The sequence below is a fragment of the Meriones unguiculatus genome, chromosome 2 (genome assembly GCF_030254825.1).
Source record: "Meriones unguiculatus strain TT.TT164.6M chromosome 2, Bangor_MerUng_6.1, whole genome shotgun sequence".
Classification (NCBI taxonomy): domain Eukaryota; kingdom Metazoa; phylum Chordata; class Mammalia; order Rodentia; family Muridae; genus Meriones; species Meriones unguiculatus.
The window spans coordinates 187727455-187748411 of NC_083350.1; the positions used below are offsets into that span (position 1 = coordinate 187727455).

Sequence of the window (20957 nt, forward strand, 5' to 3'; positions counted from 1 at the left end):
AGCAACAAAATCAATTATGACAGCAAATTTAATCACATCGATCCTAACACTAAATATAAATGGTCTAACACACTAACTTAAAAGAGAAAAATTGTCAGCTTACATAAAAATGCAAAACCCATTTATATATCCTTACAAGAAACACACTGTCAGCAGAAAAGACAAAAATAAACACAAAGTGGCACATACTAAGCAAGTCTTAACCAAAAGAGAATTTCTTTGGAATTGGCTCTTGTCCCCATGGGTTTCATACACACACACTGATTCAATCAGCTAGGGATTTAAAATGTTCAGGGGAAATGTACTGGAAATGTACGAACTTTTAAATTTTTGTCCTTATTCTATAAACATAATTGTTTACACACGATTTACATTTCTTAAGTAACAGTCTAACCAGGACTGTGGCAAGCTGCAGTCTGGAAAGATCCACAGGTAAGGAACTGAGCGAAACCTCTGGCTAAAGTGAAGATGTAAGGTCCTCAGGCCAAGAGCCTGCAGAGCCTAAGGCCAGCAACTGAAGGAGTGTGCTTTGAAGCTATACTGTCCTCTCCCAGGTGGCCATCCTGGTGAGAATGCAGCCTTGACCAAATCAGGGGTACTGCAGCCTCAGACAAGATCTTGAGCCAGAGCTACTCATTCAAGCAGGCCTCGTGTTCAGACACACAGAAATGGATGGCGTCAGTGTTTGCTCCCGGAAGCTGTGTGAGGTCACACTGTTGTTCTAGCCAGTAAAAGCTAACAGATCTTACCCAGACTTACAAAAGGATGGCAAAGCAACTTACTTACTGAGACTATATTAAAAAACAAGTGACAATAGTGAACAAAACCAGACTTACATAAAAGCTTACTTTCCTCAACGCGGAGTCCAGAGGTGAGGTGGTCTAAGACTTGCACAGCTCAAAATGCTTTCAGAGACCTAAGATCTTTTGCTTAGCCCACTGACTGGAACAAGTCGGCCCTCACGCTTCTCCACACATATAATTTTTCCTCATATATATATATAATTAAATATATATTTAATATTTAAACTATATACATGATCAAAGAACAATCATGCTTTCTATGCCATTTCTTTCATCTGGTCACTCAGAAATATACTGTTTCAGCTATGATTATTGTTGCTTGCTGCCTCACATTATTTTTATCCATGTATCCACCATAGTCCACTTTCCCTTCCACAAATATACGAGGCTCCCTTTGATACGCCACATCTCTGGTTGAGACACTGATTGATATTCTGTGCCCTGTTGGCTTTTGACTGACATTTGGTCTATTTCACTGTCCTGACTGCCACATCTCATTTGTTGCAAAAGAAAATATACTGACTGGGTTTTTGCCTCCCACCTGTCTTATGACAGGGTCCTGAGATGCTCACCAAAGACACTGACACAATTCAAAGACTGCTAAGGAAACATCTCCCAACCTGATGAGATAGCTGTAACACGTCTTCAAAACATGGCCTCAGTCTTCCTTACAATCTAATCTTTCGGCTTTTTCTGATATGCAACCTAACCTCATGCTTCTAGTTTAGCAATTACGTTATGGTCATTCCCAGAGAGAGAGAGAGAGAGAGAGAGAGAGAGAGAGAGAGAGAGAGAGAGAGAGAGATTGATGGAAAGAGATGTCCCTTTATAAAAACATCATGTTATGGTCATTCTCAGAGAGAGAGAAAGAGAAAGAGAGAGAGAGAGAGATTGATGGAGAGAGATGTCCCTTTATAGAGGCAAAACTTCTCCCGGAACTCTGAAGCTAGTGTCCACTCATATCACCTGGGACATTAGCATGTTTGGACGCACACTGTTCCCTCACCAGCATACAAGCCTCACCAGTAAAGACAGAGTCGATCATGCTCACTACAGGACAGCCACAGCATACCTCAAAGCACACACTGCATTTGCGGTGAGACCATAATACACACATCAAGAAGAACAAGTGCCTGTGAGCCAGGTAGTCTGAGAAGGTGTGAGACTCTGGCTAAGAACAGATGAAGAAAAACTGAATTCACAAGTGATAAGGAACAAAAATCAAGATAGGAAAATGCAGTAAGGTTTAAAAAAATAACCATGTGTCATAGTTTAGACCTTGCCATGTGCTAAAGGTTGGGACTGAAGGTGGGAACCTGTAATAGGTGGGGCCTAATGGAAGGAAATGATGTCACCGAGTACCCTCCAAAAGCATTGTGGGCCCAGGCCTTTCCTCTTCTGTTTGCTCCCTGACTCCTGATGCAGTTTTGCCGTGAGATATGTGGGATCATAAACCATGTGTTGTTTTGTAGCTGGCTTATTCACTCAGCATATCCTCAGGGTTCATCCATACTGCACTGTGTCTCAGAATTTGTCCCTTTCTAGATGAGTAATACCTAATTTCAATATTCCCTTGGGAGACATGGGTAGCTGCCACATGTGAGAATTCTGCTCTGACCATGGATTAACGTATTCACTATGATGTTTTCAAGTCTTTGGCTACAACCAACAGATGCACTTGCTCAGTCACAGTCACATACATATTCTCTGTGGTATCTGAGGAACCAACATACGGCTTCTACAGCGGCTGCACCACGGGATGAGCTGTCTTGCTTTAGGAGGAAAGACTAACATGGGGTCACGGTTTGGTGGGTTTCTGTCCACTGTGGTAGGGAAGGCATGGCACAGTGGCTCACTTCATGGTGGCTGGAGGCTTGTCACACCATAGCACAATAGAAACAGAACAAGGCTGATCCAGGAACTCACACGACCTTCAAGGTCTCTTCCTCTGAAGGTTCCAGAGCTTCCCACAGGACTCTAGCAGCTAAGGAACAAGTGTTTTCAAGTCCAAGTAATAATTGCCACTGCACAGCCCACTACTGCACTTACATATGTACACACGTGTGTAAGAGAGGAGAGGGCCAGAGCAACAGTTCCACTCTTGCCTCACACTTCCATGTGCTGGGAATGCAGGCTTACGACCCGTTTTCCTTCTTCTTTTCTTGTTAGCTACCACAGTGAGTATGAGGTAGCTTCTTTTTCTTATGGTAACCCTATTTCTTTACCATGTAACTACAATAACCCCCAAGTCATGATTGTTGATTCTAGGCCTCAACTGTTGATCCATTCTGCATACTGTCATCAGAAAGGTACCTTTCACCATGTAATTTTACAGCTAAAAACCTTCACTTCCATCTCTTTTAAGAAGGGCTAAATGTTCAACAAACATACCTCCAAAATGTGGCCACAGCCTAAGCCAGGCGAAGGCAGGGAAACCCTTACTCCCAGCACTCAGGAGACAGAGGCAGGCAAGCTCTGTCATTCCCACTCTGCTTCCCTTGTGATCGCTTGGGTGATCATGACCAGTGGCCTGAGAGGGACAGAGGGGCAGGAACGGCAGGGGGTGATGGAGAAACAGCCTTCTCCAGCAGGCAGGCTTCATTGAGCACCCTGTTTAAATGGGGGGTGGGGTGGACAAAGGCTATTTGAGCCTTTGGGAAGTGAGTAGAGGCTTTGGGGTGAGTATGCATCATTGGCTGCGGCTACAGTGTGGGAAATGCCTCATTTGCATGAAGAAGAACTCCAAGTGCTTGCTGGACCATGCCTTATAAGGAGAAGGGAAGTTTAACTTGTAGGCTGGCCACCAAAATACATAACTACCTCAAGGGTGACAGAGGTTGGGACTGAAAGGCTACATGGACCAGGCACGCAGGCCCAGGGCAGAGAGGAAGGAGTATTGCTCCTACCAGTCTCAGTACGAGATTTTCAGGGTTTGGACACACCTCACCCTCACTCATCCTCTAGGCCGGGTCTCCCGGCCCCACGGATCTCTGTGAATTTGAGACCAGCCTGGTCTACAGGCTGAGTTCCAGGACAGCCAAGGGTACATGGAAAAACCCTATCTCAACCAGCCCCCCTTGCAAAATAAACATAGTCTCTATGCACATATTTACCAGGGTTCCCCCAGCCTCATCTTCTACTGCCCTTCCACAAGTGACTTCAAGGTCTTTGAATAATTAAGTGAACAAATGAGACAGAAAACTACTTTCAAAATTAAACATCTCAGATGCCTAGCTAAGGCACTGCTGAAGCTTTTCCTCATTAAAAAGCAGTATATCCAAAAGGAACAAAGGAGCTAAGAAAGCAGCAGCAGAAGTGGGTACTGTAACACCAGGACACTGCAGTAACTGCCTTCTGCAACAAAGCTGAAGAAACACTCTATCTGTGGGCTGAGGAGGCGACTTGGTGCTAAGAGCATTTGCTATGGCCCATCAGGACCTGGATTCAGATTCCCTAGTGCCACATAAAAAGCCAGGTATACCTATGTGGCCACACATACCTGTGAACCTAGGGGAGGGAACACACGGGAACATCACTGTGGCCTGCCAGCTCGGCCAAACCCAGCAAGCTTCTGGTTCAGTAAGATGCTCAAGTCTCACGGGACCAAAGTAGAAAGAGACAGAGGACACCCAACATCCTCCTGTGGTCTCAGCACGCACACTTGCCGAAGAATGCGTGCACACACACAGCATACATACACACATCAGATTTTTTTAATTTTCAAATAAGTTTTAAAAAATGATGAAAGTCCCTAATACAGCTGGGTATTTATCTTCATAGATGTTTAAGTCTGGCAGGACAAAGGAAGGGACAGACCTGAATTAGCTGGACACAGCCAAGCTCAGAAGTACTGGAAAGAGGCCCATGCCAACCCAGGGCTCCCTCTGCATGACTGTATTTTAAGTTGACAATGTAACTCTACGTGCGTCTTCTAATTTCTGCCATCTCAATAAATAAACAACTGTTAAACTGAGTTTTTGTTCATTAAGAGCTAATGCCGTTTCAGATATTTTATTAAATCTTTGAGAACTGTAGGTGTGTTTAGATCACACCCACCCAACAGCTAACACCCTAAGCACATGCATACAGCACAAGGAGTCTGCTTCAAAGAACCAGTCTCAAGCAATGCTAAGTGGTCATGATTCACAGGTACGACTGTGCCATGGAAGCAAAAATGATACTGTCATGCAGGATTTCCTAATCAAATGACAGAATAGAAGATAGGCCAAAAAAGAATTCCAGATAGAAAGTACAAAGATGCTGGGTGCACACCTGTAATCCTAGCACTCAGGGAGGCAAAGGCAGGATCTCTAAGTTCAAGGCCAGCCTGGTCTACAAAGTGAGTCCAGGACAGCCAAGGCTACAAAGAAAAACCCTGTCTCAAAAACAAACACACAAACAAAAGAAAGTACAAAGACAACAGGAAATAGCAATGCCCACCTTAGCATTTTCAGAACTACAATCCTTTAAACATCGCACTGAAGCAGACAGGATTCAAGAAAAAATAAAAATAAAAACATGCAAGAATTTTACAAGTCAACACTGAAGAAATGGATGAAAAGACTGAGATAAATTACTCGGCCTCCCATACAGGTAGCACGCAAGCACAGGAGACGCTGCATACCAGGCATCAGGGAACTGCAAGCAGAAACAAGGAAACACCACTGTATGTTCGTGAAGTGGTAAGACAACCTTCACATCACCTAAGGCCCACGCCGTCATACAGTGACAGAACACTCAGCCTCTATAGACAGAAATTCAAAATAATACACCTACACTAAAAGGTACAGGGTGATTTCTTAGAGACAGAACACACTCTTCATACAATCCAGAAATGATGATCCCACATAAATCGAAAGCATATACTACGCAAAACCATGCATACAAAGGTATAAGAGCAGATTTCTTCATAACCACCAAACCTGGAAGCAGCCAAGATGTCCAGTGATATATACCACCTCCGTGGATATATTAAGATATATTTAATGTGGCAAAATTTATACATCAGTAAGGAAAAAAATGAGCTATTGTAATGGAAGCTTTGGTTTCTTTGTAAACTCAGTTATGTTATGCAAATGTTTTTGTTTTAATCCCAAGTGTGGGATTTTAGTCAGGCTTTAGTTTGTCCACAGCTGATAATTATCTTGTGTGGGGCGTGGCCCTTGCCAGCTGGTAACTGCCTGCCTCGTGCAGCACGGAGAGGGGTGTGGTCTAGGGCTCAGAGGATGTAACTATGACAGCCCCAAGAAAGAAAGTGTGTTGGCACATGACAAGTGGCAGTTTGGAGAGACCAGAGACAGACGGTGTAGAAGTTTGGAGCAGACAGACAAAAAGAAACACTTCAGGGTGCAGAGGCTTGGAGGAGACCACTGGCTGTGTGTGCTGTTGACAGAAATCAGTACAGGCCTAAAAGAGCCACTGACTTTAAAGAGCCGGGAGAAGAATTAAAAGGGTCTGTGCCCCCTCTCCCCACTAACCTTCTCTCTCCTACTTAGGGTTGGGGAGCTGGAAGGGTGAGGCTTTAAGGAACTCCAATAAAAGTTTAAAAATGAGCACTACAAGCTATCAAGCCCCAAAAGATGCAGTGGAACCTCAAATGCATCTTGTTAAGTGCAAGAAGCCAAACTGTGAAGGCTCCATCATGTATGATTTCAGTCATGTAAAAGTTTGAAAAAGTAAAACTATACAGACATAAAAGAGCAGCTGACTGAAGAGGACTGAAACATGAGGGCAGCCTGGGTTACATGAAGATCCTCTCTTAACAAGAGAAAGACCAGCAGTTCCTGGGAGCTGAAGGGCTGGAAGGATGAATAAGTAGAGTAAGGCAGAGTCCTAGGCAGTGAAAGTACTGTGTCCAACACTGTAGCTGTGGACACATGTCACTACACATTTGCCCAAATCTCTAGGTTGGTAGCACACACGTACAATCCCAACACTAGGGAGATGAAGGCAGAATAGTCAGGAGTCCAAAGTCCTCCTCAAGTGCAAAGCAAGCTTGTGGCTGCCTAAGCTACATCAGAGCTTGTCTCAAAAACAAACAAAAAAGCAAAAGCAAAACAACAACAATAAAAGAAAAGCCCACAGTAAAACAAAGCACAAGGGCCTCACTCAAGCCGCAGACCCATGTGAAAGTAATGCCAAGCATGGCGGTGCACGCCTGTGAGCCTGGCACTGTGCGGGGGAAGCCAGGATGGGGCCAGGGACTCTGGGCCAGCCAGTCTAGCCTAATTACTGACATCTAGTCAATAACTGCCCTGTCTCAATAGGAGGTGACAGCATTCTTGAGGACACCAAAGGTTGTCCTCCCATCTACACATACACACGCATACATGTGCACACATCTCTGCACATAGGTCCATGCACACACATGACCACATGCACAAATACCTACACCCTTCCCATACACACAGGAAAGAAAAACACCTGACACTGAGCCCCAGACCTAGCAGGCTCTGGCTAACAAGATATCAGGACTGGCTTACCAGCTGTTCTGCACGGATATACACTAACATACATGACACCAGCGACAGGGGCTTATGTGAGCTGGGGTGGGAAGGGGACAGATTAGAGTTCTCTCCACTTTCCCATCAGGTTTCCTAGAAACCAGATCTAAATGTGCCCCTTCGAAGAGGGAAGCGAAAGATGAGGTATTCTAGGCCATTTTACAGTTTTATGTTGTGATGTTTGAGGGGTTCGGGAGCGAAACCCAGGGCCTTGTGCAAGCTAGGGAAGCACTCTACCACTAAGCTACACCCCTAGACATAACTGCTTAAGAGGAAAAGATGTTATTTTTCCTTAGACTTTGAGCCCAAATAGTAATGTGTGTGTGAAGTTTAAGGGAAAGTGCTGAATGGGAAAAGTCTTAAGACAAACACTCTGTGTCACGAACACACCTATGGTGACGTACCTGAGAGTCCAGCACCTCCAGCTTGCGCTTCCGGGCGTGAAGAGCTTTGCTCGGAAAAGCCCAATAGTAGTTCGAAGTTCCAATCCTCTCACAGTCAACCATCCCATCGTCTACCAAGCTTTGGAGGACTTCTTTCACCGACATAGCAGCTGGGGAGAAACGTGTACAGACTCTGTGGTAAGCTGCATCCTAAGTGAGATTCAAGAGCAAGCGACTGGAGGGGCGCTTGCAGAGCGTATACAACTCGACGCCAAGGAGATACAAGCGTCTCAACAGGCACCCACACTGCAGAAAACCGAGGTGACCCGGCTAGAAAGGCAAACACCACGTGCCCTTCCTTACACACAGACCTTCCGTGCTCATGTCAAGTGGAAGTGGGCAGGGTCATGGAACTGGAAAGGGCTGTGAGAGAAGAAAAAGAGGCTTTAGGAAAGGAGGCACACAGTGACAGGGTTGGAGCATGCTTAGGACTCTGAGGGTGACTGAGAGGGTGAGGGAAAGGGAAGACAACCAAAATGGGGTACCTATTACAACACCACAAGGACGCCTCTTGCTTTGTGTGCTAAATTAAATATAAATAAGCTTCTACAAGTACTGATGGTCCACATATTTCAACTATTATCTGTTTTTTGTGGTACTAGGGTTAGACACTGCTTTGAACATGCTAGGTAAGTGCTCTATCGCAGAGGTCCACACTAGCCTTTCCAACCCCACTCTGAAGACAAACAAAACAAACAGTGTGATTCCTAGGCCACCAAATTAAAACACTGAAAGACAAAGGAAAGGATTTAAGGAAACCAGTATTCTCAACGGGTATAAAATATAGCAGTATGTATCTACAACTTTAGACATATGCTTTTCCTTTTTGAAGAAATTTCACTTGTATAAACTCAGCCACAGAGCAGAAAGATGGACATACATATTTGTCAATGCATTTTTATCAATAACAAAGGAAATTGGAAACTAGTCCAACAACTGTATTTTCAAAAACACAATGCGATGTTATAAAACAATTTTAATGATATGGGGAATACACGGCGCATTGTATAGAATGTGTAATATAGAATGAAAAAACAACTGCATCAATGTGGCAGTAGTCTGGATGGCAGATAAAACGTGATTTTTACTTTCTTATTTTTCCCACAAAATAAACATGTATTACTTTCAGCTAAGAAAATTAAAAGTTGTGAAAAATGAAACAATAAAGAAGTAAATCAGTTCCAATATTTAGGGTTAAGCTTTAAAATCAGAATCTATTAGAATGTTTACTTTTCTTTGTACCAAAAACTTTATCTCTATTTTAATGTCCATTTAAATTTTTCCTAGAGCAGATCTCTAGCTATAAAATTTACTTAAAATTTAAAGATCTAGTATATAAAATTGACACCAAATGTGCAAAACACTCAACCCTACTCAAAGTACAAAGTGGAACGGAAGTCAAAGGATTCTAAAAATAAAAAGAGTCATGGTGAAGCTCACTGACAGAGCCCTGGGAACTGGTCAAGCCTTCCCTGAAAATAATTTAAGAATACATATTCAAACTCTGAGAACTACATAAGCCTTTACTTTCTATTTCACTTGTGCAGATATGGTCTAATGAGTAACATGAACAGTGGAGAAACATTGATGGACAGACTTTTGGTTTGCTCAGGTTCCATAACCAAACCTCATAGAACAGGCATGTAAACCATATGTAACACACCACCAGACAGCACTGGCTTAAGAGGGATGAGGCCCTGTGTTCACTCCCCGTTCCCATAGTCCTGGCAAACAGGACGTGACAGCACCCAACTCAGTTATTGGTGAGGACACTTTGCCTGTTTTGCACATAGCCTGTGTTGTCATTATGGGTGGCCTTTCCACAGGACACATGCACAAAGATACCCGCCTCTTTCTCTCTCTCCCTCTCTCTCCCCCATTCCTAAGATCAGAGTCCCACTCTCAGAACCTCACACGATCATTTGTTTCTGCATTCAACTGTGACAGTCCCTTACCATGGAGCTCAAGCTAACTGGAAGTCATGATTTTCCAAGTGCTGAGACTGTAAACACGTATCACCACATTCAGCTTTTAAATTAATGCCCTGACAAAGATCCGATTTCCAGAAGGGCTGGAGATTCAACATATGAATCAAGGAAGAGCACAGCTCAATCCAGAGCAGAGAGCATGTTAACTACACAATATTTTTAGCAGCAGTATGTGTAATGGTTCCAAACCTTCCTAACACTGCGATCCTTTCATATCGAAACTTATGTTGTGGTGACCCCAACCATAACTTTATTTTTGTTGCTACTTCATAACTTTAATTTTGCTACTGTTATGAATCATAATGTAAATATCTGACATGCAGGCTATATGACATGTGACCCCTGTGAAAGGGTACCACTGACCTAGACAGTCAACAACAGGTAACTGACTAGGCAGGTTTGATAAGTAGTCACAGGATATAACTCAGCTTCCAAAGCAAGTGCATCCACATGCAAATGACACGCTATAAAAAGAAGGTGCACGGCTAAGGTGCAGCTCAGCTGTAGCGTACCAGCCTGGCAAACTGTGAGCCCTGGGTCACTCCTCAGCACACTCACCGCCCGGCCACACACACAGAACTGCATAAGGAGCGTAATTCCCTGTCAGAACGACCGGTCTTTACATACATACACTGACAAAAAAACCTTCAAAATGTACCAAAATGCTTACAGTGGTGACTGGAGAACAGAAAAATTATAATTTTCTTCTTCCTTAGCTCAGTTGATGGGGGCTGCTCTGTTCTACCTGTCTTTCCTGAATGGAAACCTCTGAAACTGAGCAAAAATGAATCCCTCCTGAAGTTCTGTCAGGTGCTCTATGACAGCAATGGGAAGTCTGACCAACAAACAAATGTAATTAAAAATAAAGATCTCAAGATGAAATCGCCCTGGGTATATAATCGGCCCAAGGTCAATGTTTGTCATAGAGAAAAGGGAGAAAGAACAGAGAAAAGAAGGATGGTGGGAGATGGTGCCAAGAAGGGGCCAGGCATACACCACTGGCAGCCAGTGGGTCCTAGGAGGGAAAGAAAGGGCCCTTCAGTCTCCTGGGGACCAGCCTGCACCATCATGGCGACCTTCTGCCTCTAAGGCTGAGAGGAAACAAACTCTTTAAGCATCAAATTCACAGTGAATTGTTAATATGGCCTCAGGAAGCAAATACACAGTGTATGGATACCAAATCACATTTGACAAATGCTACAAAATAAATGAAACTCTTTACTTCTTCTGAAATCAACTATAAAACAAGAGTGCATATGGGTAAAGGCGTGTGTGTAAACATATGTGTGTATTCCCTTACAATGTTCCAGGGCAGTGTCCAAACACAGGAACTGCAATGATGGGCTTTTACAAACATATTCATTTCTAGATGCATGCATTGTCCAAAAAGGAAAAGAACACTGCAGAAAAGACGGAGTCCAGGTATCCAAGTCTCGCTATCCATGACTCTTTAATACTTACTGATGCCTTTCTCTCTGGGAGCAAGCTTCTCCAGGTCTTTTAGTTGGAATACATCTTTCTACATAAAAGGGTTTAAAAAGATGAAAACACATAATTACTTTCTACTGTGTATTTAATTTACCAGTCACGTTCCTAAAACATCATCAGTTATGTCTACAAATAAATAATGTCCTAGAGCTGAGCATCTCAGAACTAGAGGAAACCGTTTGTCTCATTCAGTGCCATCCATGGCACGGAAGACAGACATACTGCCACAGGGGCACAGTGGTCTCTTCCTGGCTGGGACAGCAACAACAGGGACCATCTTCTCAGCCACGCAGGAAACCTGCGCCGTCAGATAATGATGCTCTGACACTCTGATGTCAAGGAAACCAAAAATCAGGGGTCTGGAGAGATGGCTCTGTGGTCTAAAGCACTGCTCTTTAAATAAGAGGCCCTAATTTAGTTCCCAACATGCACATTGTAGTTCAGGGCATCTGGTGTCCCCTTCTGGCATCTGTGGGTACCAGGCACACACACGGTACACATATATACATGAAGACTAACACTCATACACATAAACTTTTTACATAATAAATCTTAAAAAGCAAAAAGCAAAAAACAAAAAACCAGGCTCTGTGATGGGAGGATTGCCTAGGCCCAGAATTTTGAAGCCAGCCTGGGAAATATAACCAGGTCATATCATATGGGAAGAAAAAAGGAAATGAGAGAGAAAGAGAACCAGAAGAAAGAAAAAGAGGGAAGAGTGCTTTACTTGGTATGTATCATGCTCCACAGATTTACCAAGCTGTAACTAAAGGCTACAGACAACTGTCAAAGTTGGTTTTCATCTAAGACCTTATGAAGCGTTCACTCCACATGACAGAAAACTGTCCGGCTCATGCTGTGTCTCAATAACTCATCCACACACACATACACTTAATACATACAGAGCAAAACAGTATGGAAAAATTCCATAGTGTTTAATCTGGTGGCAGGCGACAACACTCTTACAGACTGCTCTTTCTTGTTAAGTGGTGAGAAGCTCTTAGCCAGGGAACATGAGGCAGTTTGGAAAGACTAAAACATTCAATAATTAGAAGCACCACCACTGTGACGGGATAGAGGTCTCTGCTTCCCAAATACTGAAAAAGCAAGTTCAACTGAATGGAAACTACATCTCAACAAAGTTCAAGGCCTCTGTTCATCCAAACAGACATGTTAAGAAAGTGAGAAGACAGATAATGCCTAAGAGAGCTGTCGTCATTACAAATGTTTTGAAAAGATTCCCAAAGCATTATCAGGATTAGAAGCAGCGTGGTACACAGTGCCTACCCAGCACCTGTGACTAGAGACAGGAGGGTTCACGGTGCTTACCCAGCATTTGTGACTACAACCAGCATCCATGACTAGAGACAGCATGGTACCTGGTGCTTCGTTAGTAAGTTTCCTAATTAATTTAGAAGGTGTTACACATTCACCATTGTGACTGAGAAAACCGACTATAAGACATAACCCTACCATTAATGTGCAGAATCATACTGCAATATTTTTTCAGAGTCTGCATTTTCTACTTCACACCATATAGTGAGCATTTAGTCATGACACTGTCTTTGAGAAGGGCCACATTCTATAACTGACAGTATAGTAGCCATGTTTGAATTTGCTGGTGTTTTACTTGTCAACAATGGAATTAGAATCTACATTCCAAAAACAGAATTCCAGAATCCATGCTTTTCACCTTGGACTATAATATTGGTTTGTTCTGAATTGCTGAAGGGCTGATGTCTAATACTCACCAACATCTGGCATCACTCTAGATCTCAGATACGCTGTCTTATGCAGGAGAAAACAGACCCAATGTTTTCCACTGTTTCCAAAGTTCACTGTTACACTTTTCAATTCCATCCCCCAGACTAAGAGATTAAGTAAAAGGCAACATACTGTACCATATGTGGAGACTGAAAAGGAAAACATGAACTTAATGAAACAACTAAAGGGAGAAGGTAAACATTTTTAAACCAGAAATGGCCAACTTTGGTAGCTGAGAAAATTAATATTGAAAGGATAAAATCATTTCACTGGCTACTTTCCTTGGGTTTCTACTGCCTGGAAGAAAATAAAATTGTTCTTGTTCTAGGATCACAGAAAAAAAAAAATCAACCCAGCTGAAGAAAAAAAACTGAAAGACAAACTTCATCTTCTGACTGGTAGTCTTGCACTGTCTCTAAAACCATGAAGGTTAGACCCAGACTTTCTAAAGTCCTCACAACACTTGGACAGCTTTATTGAGCATCTGCATTGTCACATGAAAAAAAAATGTGGGCAAGGTAAAATTTTATTTTACCATTTGCCCCATCTGCTCGGGATGAAAATAGCCAGTGGGCTAAAGGCCCTCCTGAGGCACAAGAAGAACTGGGGGGTGGGGGTAGGGGAATAAAAGGCCTGTTTAGACTTGTTTCTTTATGAAAGAAAGCCACAGACAGGAACATGGTAAATAAAGCAGGGTCTAGGGCCTGGGTTTGTACTCTGACTTATGAATCAGAAACTTGACTTTCTCCTAGTGACTGACACAGCCATCTGGAATAAATGGAGGGTATCATCATAAATGCTATGCCGTAGACAGACGCATAAACACAGAGAAGCAGGGTTTTGTGATCCCTACTAAACCAGGTGACCCTTCTTGTTTAAACCCCGCTAAAAAACTCCTGTCTTCTGAGATACTGGGGAGGCTCTTTAGACCCTGTCTCGGGAGTCCTCAGCGGTAGCCGATGGCCTCAAGACTGACCTCACAGGACTGTACTGGAGTCCTACATACATGCCTGGGCACAGCCGGCATCCAGACAGCACTCAGCGAACTATTAGTTATTTCTAAGAGAAAGCTGTCACCATGAAAATGCATGACTCAAAAGGGAACCCTGCTATCAGTCTGTAGGATATAAGACTATGAGTGAGAAGCTCATTCCTGTTCCACAGCTCAGAAGAGCCAAAAACATTTGCAGGTGTTTACCTGTCCCTCAAGAATCAAGGCAGTATTGCTCTCTAACAAAAAGAGACCATTAACATTGAATCACATAGCAGCAAAATACACAACATACCATGAAAATATATTGAATGTGAAAATCGCTAACAAAACACTAACATTAGGGAAAATAACTTACTGTCTCAAAAAATATCTCCATCATACGGGTTCTCTTTTCTTCTGCACTCAGTCCTTTTTTCTTTGACTAAAGCATAAAATAAAGACAACAAAAAGCAGCAGTTTTAAAAACAGCATTTCACAGCAATTTGGCATTAAACAATATCTTAAAACTTACGTGATTTTGTCTAAGGTCAACAGGCTTGTCACTCTCCAAGTCTGGCGTAAAGACTCACTTTAATGACTAAATGCCAACTCTTCAAGTAGGAACTGCCAATTTCCTATACAAACAGTGGCTGAGATAGCATTTTGTGGAAATTTATTTTTATTTATTTTTCAGTTTTTGAAGACAGGCTTTCTCTGTGTAGCCCTGGTTGTCCTTGAACTCAAAAAGTCACCTGCCTCTGCCTCCCAGTGCTGGGATTAAAGGCTTGTGCTACCATACCCTTTGTAGAAATTTAATATTTATAAAGTGAACCAATGACAAGCCACTGTATTACTTCTCAAAAGGCTTGCCTTTTGAAAGAAAATAGACAGCCACTTATAACAGCTACAAGCACAAATTGTTGCAGAAATACCCAGAAGAATGAGCTAATCCCACTTGGGAAGGTAGGCGTGTTACTCTAGAAGGCTGGAGATGGAGAGGACTCGGTCAAGCCGGGATGCAGGGAGGGTGCAGCTCAAATGTACAGGCCCAGTGTTTCAGACACAAGGCAAGCCATGAAGAGCTGCCCCCTGGGCTGCGCAGAGTTTCAAATGGGTGTCTGGCTCCGACCACCAGAGGCTGACTGGGAAAAGCGTGGATCTCACCAAGACAACGAACACATGCTGAGCAACTTTAAAACTGAGGCGCGACAAGCTTAGAGTTAAATCTGAGTATGAAGTGGTGGTGGCAGGGCTGGAAAGATGGCTCAGTGGTTGCCATATATAATATATATTACATAGCAACTTACATTCAAATAAAGCAAAAGGAAAAGACAAATTTCTTCCATGCAAAAAATTGCAAGAAAAATGGCGACAGTGTAAAAATACCACCCTCTGGGGTCTGGCACTGCACACCGACACGCATGATTTACTTGTCAGGGCACTATGGGGCTGTGAAGAGGCCACAGGAGAAGCTTCCACATGTGGACCCCAAGGGCTGAACTCAGGCAGTCAGGCTGGGCAGTCAGCGTTGCTACCCACTGAGCCATCGCACCAACACTGAGGTGTTCTGCATCTTTCTCAAAAACTGCACAATCATGTGTGATGCTCTCCCTGGAGACGGGAACAATCAAAGAGAACCAGCGACAGACCGGAGCACTCTATCGCCAAGCCCACCCTGGTGAATTGGTGAGTTCTGTCAGGGTTCCTTAGTAATATGGGAAAGGACGGACGGGGCAGAAATGATAGAGACGGGTGCATCCCCAAAGCCCACAGCACGTGTGACAGCGCAGAAAGCCAGAAACCTGGAGCGCAATGAGCACCCTGTGGCCTCTCCCCGTGACTCAGCTAGTGGAAGCCTCCCGGGCAGCTTGGCTGGTCTTTGTTTCTCCAGGCTGCTACACTGGGCTTGTCTGAGAGTGACTCTCGGTAGTCAGATTGCTTACATGTACTCTGGGAATTCCGGGCCTAGGTCGATTTCAGGATTGCTTACATGCTCTATGGGAGTAACGGGCCTAGGTCGATTTCAGGGACTTCCTGCAGCTATTTGAGCTGTTTACTTCCCATCTTAATTAATGAGCTTTCCTGCAGGATTGAGCATTTCATGTCCCCTTAAATCAGTGGTTCTCAAACTGTAGGCTGTGATCCCTTTAGGGGCTGAACAAACCTTTCATGGAGTCACCTAAGACCACCAGAAAACACATGTATTTACATTATGATTCATAGCCATAGCAAAATTACATTTATGAAGTAGCAACAAAAATAATTTTATGGTGGGGTCACCACAGCATGAGGAACTTTGTTAAAGAGTGAGGAAAGTTGAGAAGCACACTGCCTTGGATCATCCTGTTGCTTCACCTCCATGTAAACACCCTGTCCTAAAACCTGTTTCTGCTTCCCTTCCCACACTCTGCTTCTTAGAGAGTTCTCCAAGGTGGAAAGCTTTAACCTTGAGAAAACTGCTACACAACAGATCATAACAAACTAGACTTCTTAAGATACAGTAAGATAAAAACTGGTTCTGTCCAAGCAAAAACTCCACCAGGAAGCACCAGTCTCCAACACTTGAGAACAGGGTCTTGGAATGGTGTTCCACATTTCTTCTGGCAACATTAGAAGCTAACTCATTTCCACAGCAATGAGCCTGTGTAGTGTTTTTGATGAGGATGTATATTAGAAAGCTGCCTCAAGTTCACATTTTTCTTTCTTCCCCCTCGCTTTCTCTCTTGAGAAAAAAGTGGATCTCCCAGGGATCCACTATCAAGCCAGTCCTCTCCTCAAATCGCTTCTTTGATCTCATCTTTAATTTTAATTAACACTGCAATGAGACCACAGATCTTTATATCTGGCCCTGAATATGCTCCTGAACTTCCGTCTCATGTATCTACCTGCCTGCTGGACGGACTTCAAACTCGAGTGTCCAACTGAATCCTTCCTCTCCTACACACTCCAAACTGGCTATTCATCTTGACTCGTAGACACACTTTGTACCTATGCCAAAGGCCTGGCAGTCATTCTAGACGCCTTCATCTCTTCACCAATTACCCAGTACTGTCAGCACTGGTTCTGAGCTATTCCCTAGTAAGTCCTGCCTAGTCCACCCTCTTACCTCTGCCAAGCATTCACGGGCTATCTCCTACAATCTCTGTTCAGCTGCCTGAACACACTTTTGTCTCATTCTATAAATTCAGCTTTCACACCATGATAGAAACAGGTCTGACTGTCAGCTCCCTTGCTGAAAACTTTTGATGGCCCCAACCCTCCTAAGTATAAAGCATCCTAACAGGATATAGAAGGCCCTCTATCACCTGACCCCAAATTACGATTTTGAGTAGCTCCCCACGCCACCCCCAAATTTTCATTAAAACAAGATTAAAAACCATGCAATTTGCATAATAATAATTATAAATTTATTTCCAGAATTCTCTACTGGAAGGATTCTACCATTTCTGTGCCTTGTGTATATATATATATATATATATATATATATATATATATATATATATATATTCTTCTACCTACAACATCTCTCCTTTGCACACTCGATACTCTGAAAGACCTCCCAAAGTCTAGCTTAGGCATTCTCTCCAGAAAGGCCTCCCTCTGCTGAGCTTACAGGCTGAGCGTATGTTCCCAGGACACATCACACCATTTGCTGCACCAAAGAGAGAAGCTGATTTCTGTCAGCAGACTGAGGAAGTTCAGACTACCCACTGTCCCTTGCCCGCTCAGGGCTTAGCAAGCCAGGTAAGTCAGTCACAGCAGACAGATAGCTCTGAACTCGAGGACCACAACCAGTAGAACCGCCACCTCTAAAACGCTAAACTGCTCAAGCCTAGAAGGCCACACCGCTCCTAAACATACAGCACAGGGCATCTGAGCAGCAGGAAGGCCCGTGAGCATCATCTTGCTTGCAGAGAGAAAGCAGAGCACGCTCCAGGAGGGACAGAGGCTCCCGGAAGCTACGCAGAACTGCTGCCTGACCCTCTGGTGCAAAGCTAGAATCCATGAGTGTTCTATAACCCCTTCCACACTGCTCTTACTGTATCTGAGCCAGTCATGAATTTAACATTCAGCAAAGGGCTCCTCAGCGAAGCTGGGCTCCCCAATGGCAGGTATCAACCTTCCATACACTCACCACGGAAACTTTAAAAGACCAGTGCCTGCGATCCCTGTATGCACTCAACTGCAATGCTGGTGAGAAGGCTGGGCATGTGCACTTTAAAAACACTCCCACTTGCTTTAACTCACTATATTTCCAAGAATGGCAGGGACTCTGGGAGAAGTAGAAATCTCTTTAGGGTGTCCATAGGCATAAGGTTATTGTACAATTCAAATGCTGACGTCTATACCTCTCATATCTGTGTGCAATCCTTGCTCTGAGAATCTCGTGTCTCAGTGTTGTGTAAATACTGCTCCCCAATTGTCCCCTGACATGACAATAAAGCACTTACAGCCAATTGATGAGCAGGGAAGAGAATAGGGCTGAACTTCCTGCCAGCCAGGAGAGAAGGAGTTAGAAGAAGAAGTAGGAGGATTCAGCCATGAGAGAGGTCCACAAGACATCAGGAGAATACACTGGAACAGAGAAGCTACAAAGTGCCAGTACCTCTAGGACATACACTGTAAGAAAAACAAATTAGCTTAGAGGGTTAAGAATAGAGTAGTAACTGCTCAGTTCTTGTGCTGTGAAGCTCGTTATTAAACAAATATAATACAGTCTCATTTGTATGACAGCGGAGTTAAAAGAGAAACACCATTATATAAAAATAACTTTAACAGGAGCAGTGCTTTTGCATGGCTCCAGGAACTTGGACCTAACTGGAGCAGCAAGGGAATGAAAAAAAGACAGAACAGAAAGCTGGGGTTAGGTGGTCTGGGGATCTTGGGTGGAGAAACCACAGCACTCCAGAAGCTCAGTGTGTTCATACAGAGTTGAACAGGCAGCTTACTGCACAGGGTGGGGTTAGTACATACAGATAAACACGGAGGCAGGGTTATTATGTACATCTGAACACAGAGGCAGCTTACTGCAGAGTGAGGTTAGTACATACAGATAAACAAGGAGGCAAGGTTATTATGTACATCTGAAGATGGAAGCAGTCTCTATAGGGGGCCAGTCCTCAGGACATAAACACCCAGAAGGGAATAAAGCTATAGTGTCCATTTTCCATGTGCTGTCAAAACTCAGCCCATCTCCTTGGGGAGACTCTGACATCCCTCCAAGGCTGAGGTGCTAGAGTCTGTGGTAGAGCCATGTGCATCAACAACACACATTTACTCAGGAGCTCACTTACTCAAGGCCTGCTCTGCTCCCTATATCAGGGCTTTATCCTGTGGCTAAACCAGGAGAAAAAGAACCCAAATTTGGGGACAAACCTCCTAACATTTTGGTATTATAAACAATTCCTGGAAAATCCTTTGCAATCCCCCAGAGGCAAGGAATAAGGAGAATCTCATGTCCTGGGGAAGCACGGTTTAGGAAAGCTTTTAATAGTCAACAGACAGAAAAGTCATTCTAGGAACGCGCTGAATGGTAGCATACATTTATATTACTTTCAGGGTGCTCTGTCCCTGTGTCTCTTACAGTAAGCTGTCACTAATCACAGTTGGAAGCCAGCAAGGCCAGATTTAAAGTACCTCCTGTAAAAAGGGCATCATAGTGACACTAGAGACAGGAAGAAAAATAACAAGGGCTGGGTGCGTCAAACTGGGGAGGGTTATCTCCTCATGGTAAAACGGGGTGCCTTCAGATTATGAGGGGGACTCAATGCCACCGGAGGACTATTTCCGTGAAGAACCTCCAGCTACTTTTTAGAGTCCTGTATATAGTCTTCTCCAATATACAGTTACAAAATTCCCAATATCAGCTCCACTGATCATTTGTAATAACGTTTTGAAAATTTAATGAGGTTACATCACTCTCCAAGTCGCCTTTCTCAAATTTCAAACTGTAGACTTAGGATTGCTTACCTAACAAGACCAATCAAGTTAGAAGTTATTAATTCCCGACCAGGAAAGAGGTCAAAACGTTAACTTGGACCAGAATTAACAAAAGCTTTTTTCTTGGTCATATATGAAACTAGTAGCGCGTATCTATGTGAAGAGTCAGCAGCCATTAAATGCCCCAGCAGTAGGCAACTGCCCTATAGTTAGGTAAGAGGATAAGGCCGGCACATCATTAAGAGTTCCTTGCAGTCGGGCACTAATTCTACAAAGAGAAACGGGATCACACGAAGCACCGGTCTTTTGAGTCTGGTCCCGGGGCTCTTTGGGCCATCTGATGCCCAGGTGGCCCGGCTGTTGGTTTAACCACAAAGAGGCCGTTATCAGCTCTAATTACAGTTGGGCAGTTTTTCGGATAAACGCCCTCCAACCTGCTCCTCGGCCGCCCTTTGCAACGGCACTTAACTAAGGGTCACTACCGACACCGGGATACTCGGTTGGCCCGCACACCGAGGCGGGGCCGGGCGAGTCCTGCCGGTGCGTTACAGACGGAGGTGGAGGGGGGGAAGGAGGGTGGGGGTGGGGGTGGGGGTGGGGATGGGGTGGGGGCACCGCCGTGATCGAAGGGCGGGCCTGCCGGGCTGCCCCAGTGAGCCCCGAACTACCCCGCTGGGGAGGCCCCGGGTTCTAATCCCAGCAGGACCGCAGGGCCCTTGAAAACTTCAGCGGCATCTCCGCCGCGCGTGCGCCGTGGGGTTCCGGGGGCGCGAGCCGCGACAGCCCGGTTCACCGAGCTTCTGGGTTCCGTTCCAGAACGCTGCGGCTCGGACTCGGGGCAGCACGAGGCGCCGGGGCCTACCGCGCGGGGCCCAGCCAGCCGCAACCCCCCGCCGCCGCGGCCCGGGAGCCCGAGTGCGCGCCGCCGCCTCGCTCTTACCATGGTGCGCGCGCAGCCGCCTCCCGGTTTGAGTCCCGCGCCCACAGTCGCGTCGGGTGAGGAGGGCGGGAGGAAGTGCTGGGGAGGACGCAGCGACCCCTAGCGGCCCTCCGAG

At 44.5% G+C, this 20957-nt stretch overlaps 1 protein-coding gene across 4 annotated transcripts in view; it reads right to left on the reverse strand.

Annotated features, from left to right (window-relative positions):
• Mnd1 (meiotic nuclear divisions 1) overlaps positions 1–20957 on the reverse strand; it is a 62069-nt gene extending 41112 nt beyond the window's left edge. Inside the window, exons 1-5 of one of the 4 annotated variants that reach the window (XM_060378499.1) lie at positions 20843–20957; positions 18414–18582; positions 14339–14404; positions 11199–11256; positions 7711–7859 (exon numbers count right to left, since the gene is read on the reverse strand). In XM_060378499.1, coding sequence (XP_060234482.1) covers positions 7711–7859; positions 11199–11256; positions 14339–14362 — 231 coding nt within the window. In that variant the 5' untranslated portion in view covers positions 14363–14404; positions 18414–18582; positions 20843–20957. Of the gene's footprint in view, positions 1–7710; positions 7860–11198; positions 11257–14338; positions 14405–18413; positions 18583–19932; positions 20300–20842 lie in introns of those variants that run through there. The other 3 variants (XM_060378498.1, XM_021627327.2, XM_060378500.1) reach the window with 3 other exon arrangements.